We start from the raw sequence: 19,980 nt of genomic DNA on the forward strand, positions 1-19,980 counted from the left end.
CTGCCCATGTACCGCCGGACTCCACCCATGTGATCACCCACCAAAGTACATACCATCGCATGTAGGTGCCTCTTTTCATAGAATAGCACTTAGCCTGTATATTGGCCTTTAACGCATGCACATATGAGAGTACTGGGTCGTTTACATACATTTCTGCTGCCTTAGGGCCCCTTTTACCAAGCTGCGGCAAAAGGGGGTCTGCACTGGCATCGGCGTGTTTTTCATGCACACCGAGGCCCCCTTTTACCAAAGCTGGTAAAAGGGAAGTCTTGCTTTCCTACAAGAAATGGCTGTGTGGTAAATAAAGCACCATTTTGGGGGAGGGGGGAGCCCTTACCGCCACCCATTGAGGTGGCAGTAAGGGCTCCTGCGCTAACCCGGCAGTAACCGGGCAATGCACAGCACTTCCCGATTACCGCCGGGTCACTCCGGCGCTACAAAAATAAATATATTTTTGTAGCGCCGGAAATGATGGCGTGCCAGGGATGGGAAGTACCGCCGGGCTGCTGCGGTGGACTTACCACCGCTTAGTAAAAGGAGCCCTAAATCTTGGCACCTTCTTTGTAGAATTACCACCATGATGCGCCTTGTACTGTTTTTAAACAATTAGGATGTAGGAGACACTGCACCTGTATGGGAGAAGGATTTGCTGTCTGATGAAACTAAAGCGGGGCTTCGTGGTGTCAATAACAAATGAAATGTATGATGTAAAACAAATACGGCACATCACCCTTCTATCAATATAGGGATGCTTTACAGCAATGGAACAAATATCCAAACCAGGACAAAAAGTTACCAAAATTGGAAAATAATAATCACAGCAAAGGCTACCCCAAGAGTATTAGTGTATGTTCAAATTTTTTAAGAATACCCTCAGAATTTCCACTCAGTACTGCAAGTGATAGTATCACTGCCTGGTGGTTCAGCACTTCGTTCATCGGGTGATTCTTTTTTTATATATTTATGCTGGTTCAGGTGATACTAATCCTTAATTCACCTTCTATTAAATGTGGTATAAGTATAACCAGTAGCCAATATTGCTAATAATATAATCTATAAATACACTTGCACTTATCTTGTGATTCGTGAGTGCTCCATCTTGTTGAGTCGTGACAAGAGAATATCCAGTAGCCTCCCCCTAAAAGACGCCCGACGCCACGGGTTTCAAAATCATTTCTTCAGGGACTCGGGTTTGAAGGCGTTAACTGGCAGCGTAATCCTCCTGCTGCTGACTTCCTTCCGTCCTTATCTCGACTTCATATAAGTATTGTAGTTTACAGCAATGGAAACACGTACAGTTGTAAGATCAAGTGAAGATAGATGATGCAAAGTACAGGCAGATTTGTATTAATCCTTTACTGTACTCTGGTGTTGATATCGTTCTTTAGCTAACCTATTACACTGTTTGTAAACTGAAGAATAGTAAAGAGCAGTATTCTGTTTGCATAATTGGTTGAGTATCTCATGGTTACAAACCATTGAAATAGGATGAGCATTCTATGCAGTGGTTTGGAAAACCATTCAGAATTATGGTGGTAGATTTCTCAGTCCTGGGGAAACCTGATTCTTTGCAGGTTGTGATATCTTTTCTTGAAACAACATAAGAATTAGTCAGATAATGATATCCGTGACATTTTTGAAACCATATAGCTTCCATTTGAAGAAGGGGCTTGTTTGATATGACTTATAGGTCATCAATATTTGTTAATTCATTTGTTGGACCCATAAACAATATCACAACCTTCTAACAATGTGTGTTTAAACATTTACCCCCTCCCCCCCAAAGTATTCAGCCCACAATGATCAGCATTTTTTTTTTTCTTTTTTGAAACACCAGCTGCTGTGGACAGAAATATCCAGACATTCAGCAGCAGTATTGTTAATTTATATTCCGCCTTTCACATGGCAGAGTACAACGTAACATCCATAATAAACTTATAAACATAACCAATACACAATATTAATTAAAATCAAGAGAAAAAAACACAAAAGCCATTCTAAAAATAAAATATTAACATAAAATAAACAGATGAACCATAAAAAAGAGTACAGATTAAAAAGCTTACAAAATTACATATCCATGGCACTCTTTAACTGACTACAAAATCAGAGAAACCCTTTTACAAGAACAGTATCATGTGAATGTACTCACAACAAATCTTTTTTTATTATTATTCTTTTTTAATCTGCAAATATTGCTCAGTGTATTACAATTGACCACAGTCAGTATCTTATTAATAACACCGTCCCGACATCATTGCACAGGAGTCCTCTTACCTGTCGTTAATAGTAATTGATTATTCCACACTCAATTCAATTAAATATAGAAAGCCACTTAGCTTATTAGGTGCCAGCAGACAAGCTCCTATGCTGGGACTGGTGCACTCGATGTTCACTGCGAGTTTCTTGGTCAAACCACTTCCCCTGTCCGTTAAAAATAAAGCTTCATAGATCAAAGTGCTGACATAATTTCTTGTCCCCTACATGGACCATGTTTTCCCAACTGCATCTTCAGGAGGACGAAGGCTGACAAATAACAAAATTGTTAATATCTTTGTTAAAGCCTCGGTTTTTCACTTAGCATAATCTTACTAAAGACTTCCAAACCCTGTAAAGCGAATCATGAAAATTTTCTGCTGTGGAGTTCTGAGATGGAGTCTTACCAAGTATACCAGGTCTAACAGCTGAATATGGACGCCGACGCATGCACCCTGCTGATTTATATAGGATCCCGGCTTGCCTCATTCAATCTCTCTGTTGAGACCTCTAGGTGTCACTTTGAGGCATATTTTCAAAGCACTTTGGGAGGCTAAGTTCCATAGGTTTCTATGGAACTTTGGGAGGCTAAGTGCTTTGAAAATGAGCTTGACTGTGTCCCAACAATAGATGAATTGTTCTTTTTTTATTAGGAGAGATGAGACATTCCCCACCCCATTTGGCGCACATATTTGTGAAAGTACTACATATTTGAGATCCTAATCAGAATGCCTCATCCGTTCCCAGTGTTCGACCAGAGGAGCATCTTTTTTCTGAACACGTATGTTGCTGACATGTTCAGCAATGTGCTGTTTTACCCTTCTTGTTTGGCCAATGTACCATTTATTGCACGGGCATCTAATACCATAGATGACCTGTGTAGAGTTGCAATTTGTAGATGTAATGAACTTAAACGTCCATCCAGTTTTCGGATGTTGGACTGTTAGTCTCCCAAACAAATCTACAATAGACATAGTTAAGACATGGTTTATGACCCATGGGTTCCACTGTACTATTCTGATGTGTCGTTGAGTTGACGAAAATTATTCCCAAATTCCAACTCCTAGTATGTGCAAAATAGGGAAGTTGATGGATTCCGTGGATGGACAATAGGGGCCAATGTTTGATAATAGCTGTTATATCTCTGCCTCGGTGGCATGCTCTCATTCAGCTCGCCCTCTAGTGGTCAGACCTGGTGGGTGCAATGGACTGTCTGTCTGTGGCTTTCCCGGTTTCAGAAGTTATGCCGGTCCGGTCCGGATTTTCTAGCCTGCCAGTTGGTCTTGAGACTTTTTGGAACTGAGCTGTTTCCGTACCTGGTGTACTCCCTGGCTGTTGGCCTTTATTAACCTCCTGGAAGCTTCCCTAGTTTGCCTTGCAACAGAGGTCTTCAGAGGTGTTTCTTCTGCGAGTGTTTGTTGCTGTGCTCCCTTTGCTACCCTCAGTATTCTGCTTTTGGAACTTTGCCTGGACTTGGACTTAGACTTTGTTTGCCGCCTGCCTTTGGAACTTTTGCCTGGATCTGACTTTGCTTTTGCTCGCTGCCTGCCTTTTGAACTTTTGTCTGGACCTGACTTTGCTTTTGCTTGCCGCCTGCATAGAGACTTCTGCCTGAACCTGACTTTGCTTTTGTTTGCTGCCTGCATAGAGACTTCTGCCTGAACCTGACTTTGCTTTTGTTTGCTGCCTGCCTTTTGAACTTTTGCCTGGACCTGACTTCTGCTTCGTCTTGCTGCCTGCCTAAGAGACCTTGCCAAGTCCAGCTCTGCCTGTGCTGGTGTGGGGTGAGTGTTCCTCCTGCCACTGCCGTCCCTCGGCAGTGGTCCAAGGGCTCACTATCCAGTGTTTTGTGTGAAGCGTGACAATAGCGTCTTTAATAGATATGGCTTGGCTCGAATAAGGAAGAATGCAAGTTAATCTATCCTTATCAGTATTGTTGATCACTGGTGGATGCAATAGCCAGTCGTGCTGAGCATTGGTGGCCCATTTAAATGCTTTTTTGATGACTTTACCTGGATAGCCCCTATCCCTAAATCACTACCAAGTCCCTGGCATGGAAATGAAAACTCCCCTCTGAGGCACAAAGTCGCCTAATACGTAGAAGCTGAGCCAAGAGCATTCAGTCTCATGTACTATATTGTTGTTTGCTCAAGTTCCACAGTACCCAAGTAGTGGCTACTGCTGAATCTCCAGTTTCTTCAGTGAGTGGCCAGCACTATCTGGGGAGTGGTAATATTCAGCTGCTATCCAGATACGTTTAAGACTGCTTTTTCCCCATCCTTAGTTGTCCCGATAATGGACTGAATATCACTTCTACCCAGGGAACTCCTGGCTGTGCCCCAGCACTATCCGGATATACTGTGGTGGTCTATAAAGATACTCAGCATCACTATCTATATAGTACCACAGAATAGCTTTTACAGTGTCATTTATCCAGGAGGCAGGTTCTGCTACCTGGATAAATACTTTTTTAAAGTATTGATCCCTTTATTTCAAAGCTATATAGCAATAATAAATTCCCCCACCTCCAAAAGACCACTCTGCTGCTATTGCTGTCAATCTGTAAGAGTCCTTGAAACCCTCTCACCCAAGAAATTAGAGACTTCTTGTATTAAGGTCCACCAATGGATTTAGTGTGCGCTAAATGCTAAGAAGCCCATAGGAATAAAAGATTCAGTTCTGTAAATGGCACCCAAATTTGGGCACCGATAAAAATTAGCACTAAGTGCTATTATATAAACGACAATCAGAGTTGTCTCTGTTTATAGAATAGCATTTGGCGGCAGGATCCGCACTCAATTTCGAGCATGAGAATTTACACTAACTGACACCTGGTGCAAATTCTCGTGCCTAAATTAGGCATGGAGCCCCCGAATAACACTGCACGCAAATTCTAGGAACACCCCTGATCCGTCCATGCCCCTCCCATGGCCGCACCCCCTTTTTGGATCGGCACATAAAATTTAGGTGCATGCGAATTTTAATTAATTCCAATTGGTGCCAGTGATTGCTTATTTGCACCCAATTATCAGTGCTTAATTGGCTCATTTATCAATTAAATTGCGCATGCATATTGGGTGTGTGCCCATATTTGCACAGACAATTTTGAGCACCATAGAATTAGGGAGAAAATAGGGGGCCCTTTTACAAAGTGTCAGTAAGCCCAACGTGGTTGCCGGCGGTAGTTCCAATGCACTAGGAAAATATTTTTTTTTCTAGCACGGTGCTAACACTGCCCAGTTATTGTTGGGTTACCGTGGCCTTACTGCCACCTCAGTGGGTGGTGGTAAGTGCTCCCCGCCGCATGGCCACGCAGTAAGAGTACTTACTGCACGTCCATTTTGGGGGGGGGGGGCTTTTACCCGCTGCGGTAAAAAGGGCCCTGGTGCACGGGAAAAACCGCCTCCATCGCTACCGCAGGGCCCTTTTCCCGCAGCTTAGTAAAAGAACCCCTAGGTTTCATATCATTTATCGTTCGCGTCACTTGCTGCTTTAATTATTAAACCTTTTAACTGCTCATCTGAGTTAGGAACAAATCTTTTTAAACTGCCAAGTAAGGCTTAGAGAGAGTACAAAGTCGCTGCAAGGAAGCAAGGGTGTTAGCCATGGGTCAACTAGGGTCTGCAGTATCGCAAAAGGAAGGTACAGTTGTAACACATTAGATGGATCATTGCCATTACCTGCTGTAATATTCTATGTTTCTCCAAGCCAAGGGTGATTTACAATAAATGCACTTTTATTTCAGGCATGGAGAGTGGTGGAAAGCAAAATCTCTGTCAACCAAGAAAGAAGGCTTCATTCCTAGCAACTATGTAGCAAAAGTCAACACATTAGAAACAGAAGAGTAGGTTCCTAATATTTTTGTTCGAAAACTTCTTTTTTTTTTTTTTTTGGTCTTCGATCGCCCTATTTATTTTTGGACAGAAAATTTTAATTATTTAAAATGTTTTTCAGTTGGTTCTTCAAAGAGATTACGAGGAAGGATGCTGAGAGACAGCTTCTAGCACCAGCGAACAGTCCTGGAGCATTCCTTATTAGAGAGAGTGAAACTTTAAAAGGTAAAAAGCATGCTTTAAGTCAAACTAAATTTTAGAACACGGTAACAGTTTCTATGAAGGGAGAGTGAAATATATAAAAACAGACTCCTGTGTTTACTTAAGTGCATTGTAGATGCGTTAGCGTTGTTAACGCGCATTAATGGTTAATGCACGATAAACACTAGCGCGTCCATAGAAATGTATAGGCGCATTAGCGTTTAATGCACCTTAACTTTAACGGCGCGTTAAAAACGCTATCGCACCATAGTAAACATACCCCAGAATTAGCAAATTTGTAATTTAAAAAAAAAAGAACACAGGATAGGGCCATGGTTTGTTTGTTTTTTTGACAAGCAGGCCACTACTTCCGCAGCAGTAAATAAACTATTTTAATATGAAGGTTGTAAATGGCCGAGTGCTAATAAAAAAAAAATTGTTGTGTTGCCATTTACTGCCTGAGCCCTTGCCTCCTCCTATTTAGAAGGCGGTATGGGCTCACATGCTAACCTGGTGGTAATTGAGTAGCACATGGTGCTGTCAGATTACCGCCGGGCACGCCTACTGCCTGCACCCTATGATAGAAAATTCAAAAATTATTTTCTGGCGCGGGAAATGGTGCATGGCAAAAAAAAACCAAAACTATGGAAGTGCAGTTTTGCCATGGGCTATCCATGTGGTAGCCCTACTGCCGCTTAGTAAAAAGGCCCCTTAATCTTGTTGCTGGGACTTGATATTATATGACCCCGTGATGCAGCCCTTTTGGCCAAAACCTGGCCATGTCAAGTGCAGTTTTTAAGTTGAATAAACGTTGTTCAGGTTACCGCTGGTTCTTCAAATTCTTTTGTTTTTTGCTTTAGGGCCATGTAAAATACAGGTTTCAAGTTTATTTAATGTTTTATCCCATTGTTAAAAACATCTAAGCAGTTTACAAATGTTAAAACAATAGTAAAATACTATGGATGCAAGTCTATAGATTGGCGCTAAGATTTAGGTCCTCTGATGCTATGCGCTTAGCGCCAATTCTATAGTGGAATCTTGGCTTCAAGATTCCATTCCAGAATAAGTGGGCACTGGTGCACCCAGGGGCGTAGCTACGTGGGCCCATTGGGGCATGGGCCCCTTAGATTTGGCCCTGGCCCCTCCGCTGCCAACCTCTTCGACCCTCCCCCTCCCGCCGCCAACCCTCCCCCGCCGCCGTCGGGTACCTTTGCTGGCGGGGGTCCCCAACCCCCGCCAGCCGAAGTCCTCTTCTCCGGCGCGGCCACATTGCTGATCTGCAAGGGCAGGCTTCAGTTTCTGTGAGTCAGAATGTCAGACTCACAGAAACAGAAGCCTGCGCGGCCGCGTTGCTGATCTGCAAGGGCAGGCTTCTGTTTCTGTGAGTCTGACATCCTGCCCTTGCAGATCAGCAACGCAGCCGCGCCGGAGAAGAGGACTTCAGCTGGCAGGGGTTGAGGACCCCCGCCAGCAAAGGTACCCGATGGCGGGGGAGGGTTGGCAGCGACGGGAAGAGGGGGTCGAAAGGGTTGGCGCCGGGGGGCGTCAAAGGTGGTGGTGGCGGCGGGGGGGGGATCAGAAATGGCGGCGGAGCTTAAAAATGGGGGGGGGGGTTGACAGCGCCGGGGGGGCTAAAATGTGCCCCCTCACCTGGGGCTCTGGACCCCCTCCCACCGAAGTCTGGCTATGCCCCTGGGTGCACCTAAAGTTAGGTGTCAACCAGGGGCATAGCCAGATCTCAAAGTGGGGGGAGGGGTCCAGAGGCCAAAGTGAGGGGACACATTTTGGCCCTCCGCCGCAACGCCCGCCAGCTGAAGCATTTGTCCAGCGCTTCTGTCCTTACATTGCCTGCCCTGCTTCCCCTCATGTTGCGCATGCTCGATTTCAATGAAATTGAGCATGCGCAAAGTGTCAAACATGCTCAGTTTGACTAAAAGCGAACACGCACACGACAAGAGGGAAGCAGGGCAGGCAATGTGAGGAGAGCAGTGCTGGAGAAAAGCTTCAGCTGGTGGGAGTTGGGGACCCCCGCCAGCCAAACCAGGGGCCCTGGATCCATTTTTGGGGGGGAGGGGGGTCAATGGCATTTGTAGCTGTTGGCCCCTAATTGTGTACTGGAGTGCACATAACTTATCATATTCTTTAAGTTATGCTCATATTCCAGAGACTTGCCCATGTTTATGCTCCCTCGCACTTTGCACTAAGTGGTGTTGGTGCGTGTTATAGAATAGTGCTTACCGCTTACACACATAATTGCCCATTAGTGACACCAATCATGTGTGTACGTGCTGTTATTCTATTACTTATGCACACAGTTGGGGCCAGATTCTATACATGGCGCCTAAAATATCCATGCGGAAAACATTTCCACCTAAGCGTATTCTATAAGCAGTGCCTATCCTGCTTATTTTCGAACGAGGAGGCCAGCCATCTTCCGATACAAATCGGGAGATGGCCGGCCATCTCCTAAACCCGGCCAAATCGGTATAATCGAAAGCTGATTTTGGCCAGCTCCAACTGCTTTCTGTCGCAGGGCCGGCCAAAGTTAAAGGGGGCATTTCAGAAGGGTACGGACGGCGGGACTGGGGCGTGGTTAACAGATGGCCGGCTTCGGCCGATAATGGAAAAAAGAAGGCCGAAGCACTTGGCCGGCTTCACTTGGTCCATTTATTTTTAGGACCAAGTCTCAAAAAAGTGCCCGAACTGACCAGAGGACCACCAGAGGGAATCGGGGATCACCTCCCCTTACTCCCCCAGTGGTCACCAACCCCCTCCCACCCCCCCAAAAAAATTAGAAATCATTTTTTGCCAGCCTCTATGCCAGCTTCAAATGTCATACCCAGCTCCATGACAGCAGTATGCAGGTCCCTGGAGCAGTTTTTAGTGGGTGCAGTGCACTTCAGGCAGGTGGACCTAGGCCCACCCCCCCCCCCCCCCCCCCCCCCCCCGCCTGTTACACTTGTGCTGGTAAATGGGAGCCCTCCAACCCCCCCCCCCCAAACCCACTGTACCCACATGTAGGTGCCCCCCTTCATCCCTAAGGGCTATGGTAGTGGTGTACAGTTGTGGGGAGTGGGTTTTGGGGGGGCTCAGCACACAAGGTAAGGGAGGTATGCACCTGGGAGCTATTTTTTAAGTCCACTGCAGTGCCCCCTAGGGTGCCCGGTTGGTGTCCTGGCATGTCAGGGGGACCAGTGCACTACAAATGCTGGCTCCTCCCACGACCAAATGCCTTGGATTTGGCCAGGTTTGAGATGGCCGCCATTAGTTTCCATTATCGCTGAAAACCAATGACGGCCATCTCTAAAGCTGGCCCAAATGTTGAAATTTGGCTGGCTCAGACCGTGTTATCGAAACGAAAGATAGCCGGTTATCTTGTTTCGATAATACGGTCGGGACACCGCTTTACGGGGCCAGCCATATAGATGGCTGGCCCCATTTGATTATGCCCCTCCACGGTATATAGAATATATTTCATTAATATCCCAGCACCTCAAACTACGTGCCGCCATTTACACCAGCAAAAACGTGGCGTAAATCCCAGCGCGTAGATTTAGGCACAGAGGGCCATATTCTATAGCTGCACGTGTAAATTTCAGAACTTGCATGTAATACCCATTTCCCCACCCATAACCACGCCCCTTTCTGCCTGCATGCATTGGAAGTTAGGGACACTGCATTACAGAATACGCTTAGCGAGTTGTATGTGCAAATTCTAATTATTGCCACTTAGTGCTCATTATTGCTTGTTAAAAGCTGTTATCAACACTGATTAGCTGGTTAAGCCAATTAAGTTACATGTGTTGTTATAGAGTACGCCTGAATTTTGGCGCGAATCTGTAGGCACACTATATAGAATCCAGGGGTTTGTGCCTCTTTTTAGGACCAGGACCAGATATATAGTTTAACAGAGGACGAAAAACAATGAAAAAGTAATTCTGCTGCATCTTCTGCATCTTCCAGTCCATTGCCCATCATCGATACTTATATAGCTTCCAACCATAATTTATCCCCAGGGAGGGCAGTCAAGAATCAAACTTTGATGTACATTCTTAAGGTGTAATGGCAGATTATTCCACAATGTTGGGGTCATCGAACTGAAGATTAGGATTCTTACGGAATTTAGTCTAATGTCTCTGAACAAGGCAACCGTTGGTAATTTCTGCTGGCGTGATCCGAGAGCCCTAGAAGAAGTGTAGGAAATTAACAGCTGGGATAAAAATATTGACAGTCCAGAGTAGTCTATTTTATGTAGTAACATCGGGATCTTAAAAGGGATCTTCCTTTAAAATTGGAGTGACGTTGAATTTTCATGTACCTGTTAAGAAGTTTTGATTGCAACATTTTGGGCCCTGTTTACTAAGGTGCGCTAGCGTTTTTAGCACGTGCACAAAATTAGCGCCTGGTAACTGTGTAGGCGCCCATAGGAATATTGTGGGCGCCTACAGAGCGTGCGCTAATGGTTAGAGTGCGTTAAAAACATTAATGCACCTTTAGCACAGCTTAGTAAACAGGGCCCTTTGAATCAACAGATTACAATCCCTGGAATAATAGTCAAGGTGACTCATGTAGTGGTCAGGGGTGGATATCGCCCCATGAACTCAAGTAGTTTGTGTAGATCAGTGGTTCCCAAACCTGTCCTGGGGACACCTCAGCCAGTCAGGGTTTCAAGATACTCACAGTGGAAACAGTGCATGCAAATCAGTCTCATGAATTGCAGATATTCATTGTAGATATCCTGAAAACCTGACTGGTGGGGTTCCCCCAGGATGTGTTTGGGAGTCACTGATCTACACAAAGTACAGGAATACCTGAGTTCATTAGGGCCTGACCACTCCATGTGTAGATTCTGATTCCTCCCAGTCCAGTCCACCTTAAGAAAGTAATCCTGACCAGTTTTTCCTTTTCCATAGCCAAAATCAGAAAATGTCCCAGAATTTGAATTCCTGTATTTACCAGTCCAACAAATTTTCTTCAGTAGGGCAGGAGCTTAATACAAGATAGCTTAGAATTCATCACCAAATCCAAAAGGGAATCATACCATAAATATTCTTCTCTGCTTCCTGCTCCTGCAGTCCTCCAAAACAGTCCTGTACAGCTGGCATTAGCCTAACACAACTGTCCAGCCCTTCCCCCAACTGGGACTTCTGGGGTCACATTCCTGCCTTCCGTTCTTGTTAATTATCCACAGTCTTATCGAACAGACGAAACAAAAAGTCTATTTATAGAACAAAAGAAGGTAATTATATTTCCCTTACAGTTTAATTTGCACAGCTCCGAAGAGGCTGTGTCTGCAGCCTCCACCCACTACAGTTCTCTGTGACTGCTGTCTTCTGCAGCAGCTTATGCCATGAATTGCTCAGTGCAAAGCCAAGGATTCTTAAAACAGAAATGTTCAAATGTCTTTCTTGAAGTCAGCCCCATTCCACTATATTCCATTCTGTCTGACTTCAGTGTCTGGCTTTGGGGAATTCTCCCCTTGGCAACTCACTCTCTCGGCTAGAGGCTCCTCCCTTTCCCTCTATCAGGCAGGTGTAAGTACTAGCTGGGAATGTCCTTTGAACCTTCTAGACTCTTCCCTTCTCCTCTGCTTCTCTGCCTGCCTGGAATTCTTCCTCACTTGCTTCTAGCTCTTGAGCTTCCTCTTGTGCCATCATGTGACCTGATCTTGGGAATGAAATCCATTCCCCCTTTCTCCTCTGGCTTCTCCCCTCTGTTGAGTGGGAGATTTTATGGCTCTCTAGTAATTGTAGGCATTTTCTCTCTATGCCCTGACTGGAGCTGTAACCGTTCTGGGTGGAGTAAAGGAGCCCAACCTGCTTCAGTCCTCCTTTTATGCTCCCCTCTCCCAGCCTTTGAAGGATATATCCTCGCTCCTTCTCTTTAGTTCCCCTGAGGGCTGAAACTTTTCCTTTCTGTCTTTCTTTAAGGCCAACAGCATAGGCCTGTGGTTCCCAAACCTGGTCCTGGAGGCACCCCAACCCGTCAGGTTTTCAAGGTACCCACAATGAATATTCATGAGAGATATTTGCATGCAGTGGAGGCAGTGTATGTAGATCTCCCTCATGAATATTCACTGTGGATATCCTGAAAACCTGACAGGCTAGGGTGCCTCCAGGACCAGGTTTGGGAACCACTGGCATAGGCGGTTGCTGTTTGGGGAGGCTAATGTGGGTGGGGCCGAGGCAGGGCCTGAGTCCATAATCGTCTGACAATGTTAGAAAGGAAAGACAGAAAAATAGTTGCAGATAATATATATTTAATATCTAAATTTAATGTAAGGTATCAAATGCTAAATAAAGTGGCAAGAAAATTAAACAATGTAAACTTCAGTAGATATAGGTCTCTTAGGCAATTGAATTAAAGCAGATTGATTGCAGGTTTTGTCTATAAACACTTTTATCAATCTACTTCTTTCTCTCTCTCTCACTTTCCATCCGCCCTCAGTCTGGCTAACGCTCTCTTTCTCTCTCTCACCTCCCACTTGCACATTTAGTTCAAATTTCTGATTATTTGACTCATACAGGAGAGAGGCAGAACCCAAGGGCAGAAGGCTTAGGTGAAAGTTAGACCTGATAGTTTGTAGTACCACTCTTGTGTCAGCTGGAGATGAATCACAGAGAGGGGAAAGAGGTGAGGAAATTGGGCAGAACTAGAAATTGTTTTTTAGGGTGAGCACTTATGTCATTGGTGAAGGGACAAGTGGGGGCTTTCTCTCTGCCTGTCCCTCTCCTCTCTGGCATCCTCCAGTTAGCTTGGAGTCCATTGGGACTCTGAAATTCCCTTCCCTCATTGAGATGCCAGTCCAGGTTTTTTTCTCTCTCAGACTAAGTCTCACTTATGCTAATCAGGTAAGGCACCGCATGGACAATGGGGATTAGGGACAGCGTCTTGATGACCACATTCACAACCAGAGCATAAAGATTGATTTCTTATCCAATAATCCCTGAACCAAATATCATTTTAAGGATAAAGAAATACACATGCCATAAACCAGTTTCCCAACGATGAAGTCTTAGGATGAACAACATTCAAATCATTCATCCTTGAAATTTAGTGTGAGCCCCAGGCACATAATTTTGTTTTGAAAAAAACCTAGAAACAAAATATTAACGTATTTGGAAAGTGATTGTGTTCCAATATTTTATCCAGCTAAATTCTGGGTTATTCTGGGACATCATTTTGATATGTGCCGAGGCCCCCTTTTACCATAGTGGGTAAAAGGGAAGTCTTTCCTTTTTTTAAAGAAATGGCCATGCGGCAAGTGAAGCACTTGCTGTGTGGCTGTTTCGGGGGGAGCCCTTACCGCCACTCACTGAGGTGCAGCACTGCCTGATTATTGCCGGGCACACGCCAGCAGTGTGCCGGATATGATGGCACACTGGGGTGGGAACTACTGCTGGGCTGCTGCAGTAGCCTGGCGGTAGTTTATTTTTAGTGAGCAGTTGGGCTTACACCCGCTTTGTAAAAGGGGCCCAAGGTGTAATACAAGAGAACATATTTCTGAATCTGATTTGTATGAGCTTTTGATTTAAGACTTTAAAAAAATGTAAAGTTTAGTTTGGAATACCTCAAACTAGTAAGTAGTAATGGGTGTTATTTTTTTCTGGTTATTTAAATTCAAGTTATAATGCTCTTATTTATTTTTACCCTTATCCTGCTTTTGAGAACCTACTGTTTTCTCTGCAGAATGAAAGTATTTTATTGAACGTGTTTTAAGATGAGTACTGTATGATTTTGTGGCAATGACACAGATTTCCTTTGTACTGAATTTAGGTTGGAAAGACAAATAAAATACAAAAAGTTAATACACAATCCAAATATGATCAAGGAGGCATGCATAGTAGTAAATATCGAGGGGAGGGGGGGGGGGGCTGAGACCCAGTGTATTTAGAATCAACCTGAAAGACTTATTTATCTACAGCATGAGAAAACTTGATGTAGGCTAAACACCTCCAGATGTGTGACCATTAGCCCAGCTCTCACATATCACAGGACTGAAGCCACATTGTTCAGGAATGTTTTGGCTTATCTGGAATACTGTTGATGCACATTGAAAATTTTTATATAAAATTAATATTGCCAGGTTTGTGTTCAGTTTATGCGAGATGTTTAATTGTTGTAGTCCTGTTTGACTGCTGAAACATCTGTACTTCATCCAAGACTGTGGTGTTAGTCAAAAAAAAGTTAACATGACAGAACATTAAGAATGGAAGAAAGATATGCTGCAGCTCCTGGATCTTTTCCTTCTTGTACCAGGAGATAACTTCCTAGAGCAGTTCTTCTCAACCCAGTTCTTGTGACACACCCTGCCAGCTGGGTTTTCACAATATCTACAATGGGAATATGCATGAGAGATTTGCAGGCACTTTTTAAAGTAAATCTGTCTCCTGTTTATTGATTGTGGATATCCTGAAAACCCGACTGACTGGGCGTGCTCCGAGGACTGGATTGAGAATCACTGCTCTACAGCATTGTGAAGGATTATAAATAGCAATCCCCATCCACTAGCAGTGCCTGCCGTTCCTCACCATCAGGCCAGTGCAGCTGGTCCTTGTGACACGACAAAGGATTTGGCTACCATAAACCACTTTTTTTTTTTTACATCCCTCCTTTTCTCCGCAGCTTTGAGTCCTCTTGGAGCTCTTCTGTATTCCAAGTTGCAGGTGTTGCTGTTAGAGTGACACCAAATCTCTTTCCCTGCTGAAACTGTGAGCATCACACCTGATCTCAGCTAACTCTAGGACCAGGGACACATTGGTAAATCAAGCCTGAGCCTCCCACTGGACCATCTTTGAAACTCATAGGGGCCTTGTTACAAAGGTTCGCTGGAAAAATGGCCTGCGGAAGTGTTAACTCGTGTTTTGGGCACGCGCAGAATCATTTTTCAGCGCACCTGTAAAAAAAAAATTCCCTTTTAACTTTTTGCCGAAAATGGACGTGCGGCAAAATGAAAATTGCCACGCCTCCATTTTGGGTCTGAGACCTTACTGCCAGCCATTGACCTAGCGGTAAAGTCTCACGCGGTAACCGAGCGGTAATGACCTATGTGTGTCAAATGCCATTTGGTGTCTGTCCGATGCGCGCATGCGAAAATTTTTCAGACCTGCGGATCGGATGCACGCCAAAAATGAAATTACTGCAAGACCCACACGGTAGCCAGGCGGTAACTCCATTTTGGCACACGTTGGGCGTGCGTAGACGCTTACACGGCTTAGTAAAAGGGCTCCATAGTTAACTATGGGGATCTTTTACTAACGATCAGTGTTGTTATCTGCCATTTTAATTTCTTTGGGTCTTGCTGCAGATAATGTATGCTAATCATTAGTAAAAGACCCCCTCCCCCCTTACTTTAAATAGTCAAAGAAAAGGCATTAGTCACACATTACAATCGCTGTTTTAATGTGCTTTTGTTCTGATAACAGTGACTGATACTGCCCACTAAGTTTTGCTTTCATGAAAACGTTTTATTGATTGTCTAAATATTTCTGAGCATGTGAAATCTGACACTTCAGAGACCACCTTCTCATTTATAAGAGATCTCTAATAATTATAACAAACAGTCTATTCAGTAATGTGTGCATGGTGGGTTTAGTATCTTTTCTGCTACTCTTTTCCACACAGGCAGTTTCTCCTTATCCATCAGAGATTATGATCCGGATCATGGCGATATTATAAAGCACTACAAAATTAGGTGTCTAGACAATGGCGGCTATTATATCTCGCCGAGAATTACCTTTACCTGCATCAGTGACATGATAAAACATTATCAAAGTAAGTAACGGTCTCATGTTTTAGGAACTGTACACTTCTTAGTTTAAGTTCAGCCTGTAGTAAAATGGGAGATGTTTTTAAAATATGATTACTATACATACTTTCAGTCGCATCTACCACGTACGCCTTTTTTCCCCTGTTTTTGTCCTATTTTAATGATTTGGGGCCCTGTTTACTAAGCTGTTCTGTAGGTGCGCTAACTTTTTAGCAGGTATTAATGCTAGAGACACCCATATATTCCTATGGGTGTCTCTAGCATTAGCACGTTCTAATTTTTAGTGCACACTAAAAAGTTAGTAAACAGGGCCTTTGATTTGTTTTGGCCGTCCTTTAAATTTATGCTTACCTGTTTCTGGTAGAATATCTTTCATCTCTGATTGAGGCTCCCTTTATTCTAATTGAAATTTAACATAGGCAGTTATAGTCCAGATTACCGCAACGTGTAAATGCAATTACATTAAACTCCCATAGCATCATATTAATTTGATATCCCCCATCTGAATCCTAACAAAGATATTTCTGGAAAAGCCAAGGTTTCAACTGCCATCTGAAAATACAATAACAATCCACAAGTTTCAACTTCTTTGGTAAAGCATTCCGGGCCTCCAGTTCCTTTACCTGTTACTCTGCGGCAAGATCTTGATCTTAAAGTTAGATGAATTTTTGTACAGTGCCAAAACACTTGTTACCACCCATGCCTATGCTTACTAAGCCACCTCACAAACAGTGTTATTCCAGGGACCCGGGAGCATTGAGCATCAAAGCCACATCCCAACACTCCTGGGCTGGAGCTTAAAGGGGGCCGTGTTGATGATTCTAGTCTGTCCATCCCCCCCCCCCCAAGCCATCTACCACTCCCACTCCATTATTGAGTCTAAGTGCCTGTGCTTGGTGGTCCAGTAGTCCTAGGGCAGAAGTGATCCCCAGTTGCTCCTGCCCTGCCGGTGCCATCTCCAAAATGGTGCCCCTAGCTGTAGTCTTGTGTTACTACTACTAGGGGGTCATATTTCCATGGGGCTGGGGTTATTTTACCATGGTCTTATGGCCATAATGCGACTTTTGGTGTGTATCCGGTATTCACCACAAGTCACATTCTAGTTTTTACATAGTAATGAGCTGCTTTATATGTATGTTTTGCATCTCATTATTATGTAACCTATGGTGATGTAAATATCACAGTGTTAGTGTAAGACAAGCTGCATTCGTGCCTTTAAATCACGTTAAGAGTCAATCAACGTGACTTAAAGCCCTAACGTAGTTTCATAACTCCACCCCTCTCCCCATGCCTCCTCCATTGTGTGATGTAACAGGTGACTCTAGAATGCTGGGAAATTAGTGCATCTAGCTCTAATCAAATATTTGTTTTGTAATGTGTGATGTCTCCCACGTAAGCTAATGTCTGGTCTTTGAACAGCAAAATCATTGAACTGCCCGGTTTTAGTAACATGATGCTTAAATATCAGAAATATATCCCTATATATAAAAGGCACCTCCAACGTTCTAATTGAAGCCTCCAGCCGGAAACTTGGGGTGGCAGAGATATCCGGTTTGGCACCTGGAGTGGTTGCCCTGGGTGATTAACAAGGTCAGCTGGAGTGCAGAGCTCCTTGCAAGTCACACACACACACTCTCGCACATTCCCTGTCTCTCACACAGACAATCTCGCACACACTCTCCGAGGAAAACCTTGCTAGCGCCCGTTTCATTTGTCAGAAACGGGCCTTTTTTTACTAGTGTTTATATATAAAGTGTTTGATGCTCCTTCTGCTTTCATGCTCTACTACTCTCCCATCTATGTGTATGTGAGCCACAGTATGAACAGACTGCTTGTCATTAGCAGCTATGATAAGATCATGTTTTTAAAGAAAACCTGGACATAATAGAAGGTGCTCTTACAAATGCAAAATACAAATAAAATGTATAGTCTGCAGATGTTTTTTTATTTATATCACAGTTTCTATACTGCTCTATCTTATATTCTAAGTGGTTCACAATATGTCATATCCATAATTTTATACATAAAATAACTGGCATCTCACAGACATTACATTATATATTCCTCAAATAACACGTGTAAAATACACTCCAGTACATAAAATCTTCTCCCCCTCAAAAATCCTGACATCACAAGCCCCAATAATCACTGAACCCAATATCTGCAGTCACTCCTGTTCTAAATCAAAGTCTCTACTAAATAAGAAAGCCTTTAGATGCTTCCGAAATTGTAAATCATTTTTCAAATCACGGATTTTCTTAGAAAGGTAATTCCATATTCTAGCACCCTCCAGTTGAACCACTCTTAACAGATTTTCATTAAAATAGAAACTTCCAGCAACAATTGCCCACTTGAGTAGAGAGGCCTCTGTGTACAGTGACTCCTCAACATAGCTGATAAAATCGGAGCTGCCTCTCTATTATTGCATTTATAAATGAGGATCAGATTCTTAAATCTCAAATGCTACTTTACTGGTAGGACTGATTTTTATGCAGTCCTATTTATGCGATTACCGCGGCCGATTAGGTTCTGAACATCGGCACTTAACCGGCCAAGTGCTGATTCCACACCCGGAATGTCCCCAAAATAACTGGTTTTGAGTTTGGTGGTAACTGGTTATTTTCATAGGAGCTAATCGGTTAAGTGCTGATGAAAATGACTGGTTAGCCCTGAACAGGTGATTTAACTGACCAGGAGCTGTTTGTGGCTGGTTAAATCAAGTTGAATATTGACCCCAGAAAAAATAAGTGCATCAAAATGCATATTTTCCTAGCTATTGACTTTTGTCTGTGGCTCTCTAGCAATGTTGTGTGGAAAATACTCCCTCCTTACTGATCTACCAGCCTTGTTACTGTTCAAAAGATGCTACTTCAAGATAGTGCATTCAAAGGAAGAAAGCAAAATTCCTTCATAAAAACTATGGCATAGTCTTTAAAAAACGGGAAGGGGGGAATTAAACTTGTGCAGGTGCATGTTCAGTGGTAGGTTGGCCACATAACTTTATACAGATAAAATATCAATATAAAGTTACACATATGTGATCATCTCTGGGAAAAGGTGAGACAAAAAAATTGAGGTTTCAGTGAATTCTGTTAGAGCAAACAATTTGTAATACACCTTCCAAACTGCATTCTTTTATGTGAAAAAAAAATAAAAGTAACACAAGTTCAAATGTGTAACTTTTTTCAGGCTGCTTATGAACCAGTGACATGAAGAACTCGGCCATTGTGAACATTTTCGATCTGCTACTTTAGTCACCTTTTTTCAGAAACAGTTACGTATACTCTGTGCCCTGAAATGTTTTATTACCACCACTGAATATATATGTCTACATTCTACGGGAAGAAGGAGGAAATTAAAAGCATTTGTGTACTTAGCACTTACTGCCAACTGCATAAGTCAGTGGTATTCACAAACAGCCCTTAAGGGTTACAAATAGGTCGGGTTTTATTGAGCCCTGGAAGACTGGAAGCGAATAGCTTTTGAATTTTGGCCTGGCGATGCCATTATTTTAAATCTACAACTGTGAACCTGTTGATATCAATAACATTGATTTGGAAATAAAATCATAGGAATCCCTGTAATGCCATCTGCAGTTTTCCATGTAAAATTACAAGCAGTCTTAAATGCTGTTGGCATTGGCTTAAAGCAACCAAAGTGGTGATTTTTCTGTTCAAATGGCGTTGTATTCAGCGAAATGTAATGTTTCATTCTCCTGTTTTGTGGAACATTTAGAGCAGGCAGATGGTCTATGCAGAAAGCTTGAAAAACCTTGTGTGAGCCCCAAACCACAGAAACCCTGGGATAAGGATGCCTGGGAGATTCAAAGGGAATCCATAAAACTAGTAAAGAAGCTTGGAGCTGGTCAGTTTGGTGAAGTTTGGATGGGTAAGTTTATGAACCTTCAGTTCTTAACATATT

General features: G+C 43.4%; 1 protein-coding gene across 5 annotated transcripts in view; it reads left to right on the plus strand.

Moving 5' to 3' along the window:
- Window positions 1-19,980, plus strand: part of LYN (LYN proto-oncogene, Src family tyrosine kinase) — a 194,180-nt gene that overhangs the window by 93,735 nt on the left and 80,465 nt on the right. For all 5 annotated transcript variants that reach the window (XM_030214577.1, XM_030214543.1, XM_030214552.1 and 2 more), the window contains 4 exons: window positions 6,002-6,100; window positions 6,211-6,314; window positions 15,915-16,064; window positions 19,795-19,947. In XM_030214577.1, the coding sequence (XP_030070437.1) occupies window positions 6,002-6,100; window positions 6,211-6,314; window positions 15,915-16,064; window positions 19,795-19,947 (506 nt within the window). The remainder of the gene's footprint in view (window positions 1-6,001; window positions 6,101-6,210; window positions 6,315-15,914; window positions 16,065-19,794; window positions 19,948-19,980) is intronic.

The sequence above is a fragment of the Microcaecilia unicolor genome, chromosome 1, assembly GCF_901765095.1.
Source record: "Microcaecilia unicolor chromosome 1, aMicUni1.1, whole genome shotgun sequence".
Classification (NCBI taxonomy): Eukaryota; Metazoa; Chordata; class Amphibia; order Gymnophiona; family Siphonopidae; genus Microcaecilia; species Microcaecilia unicolor.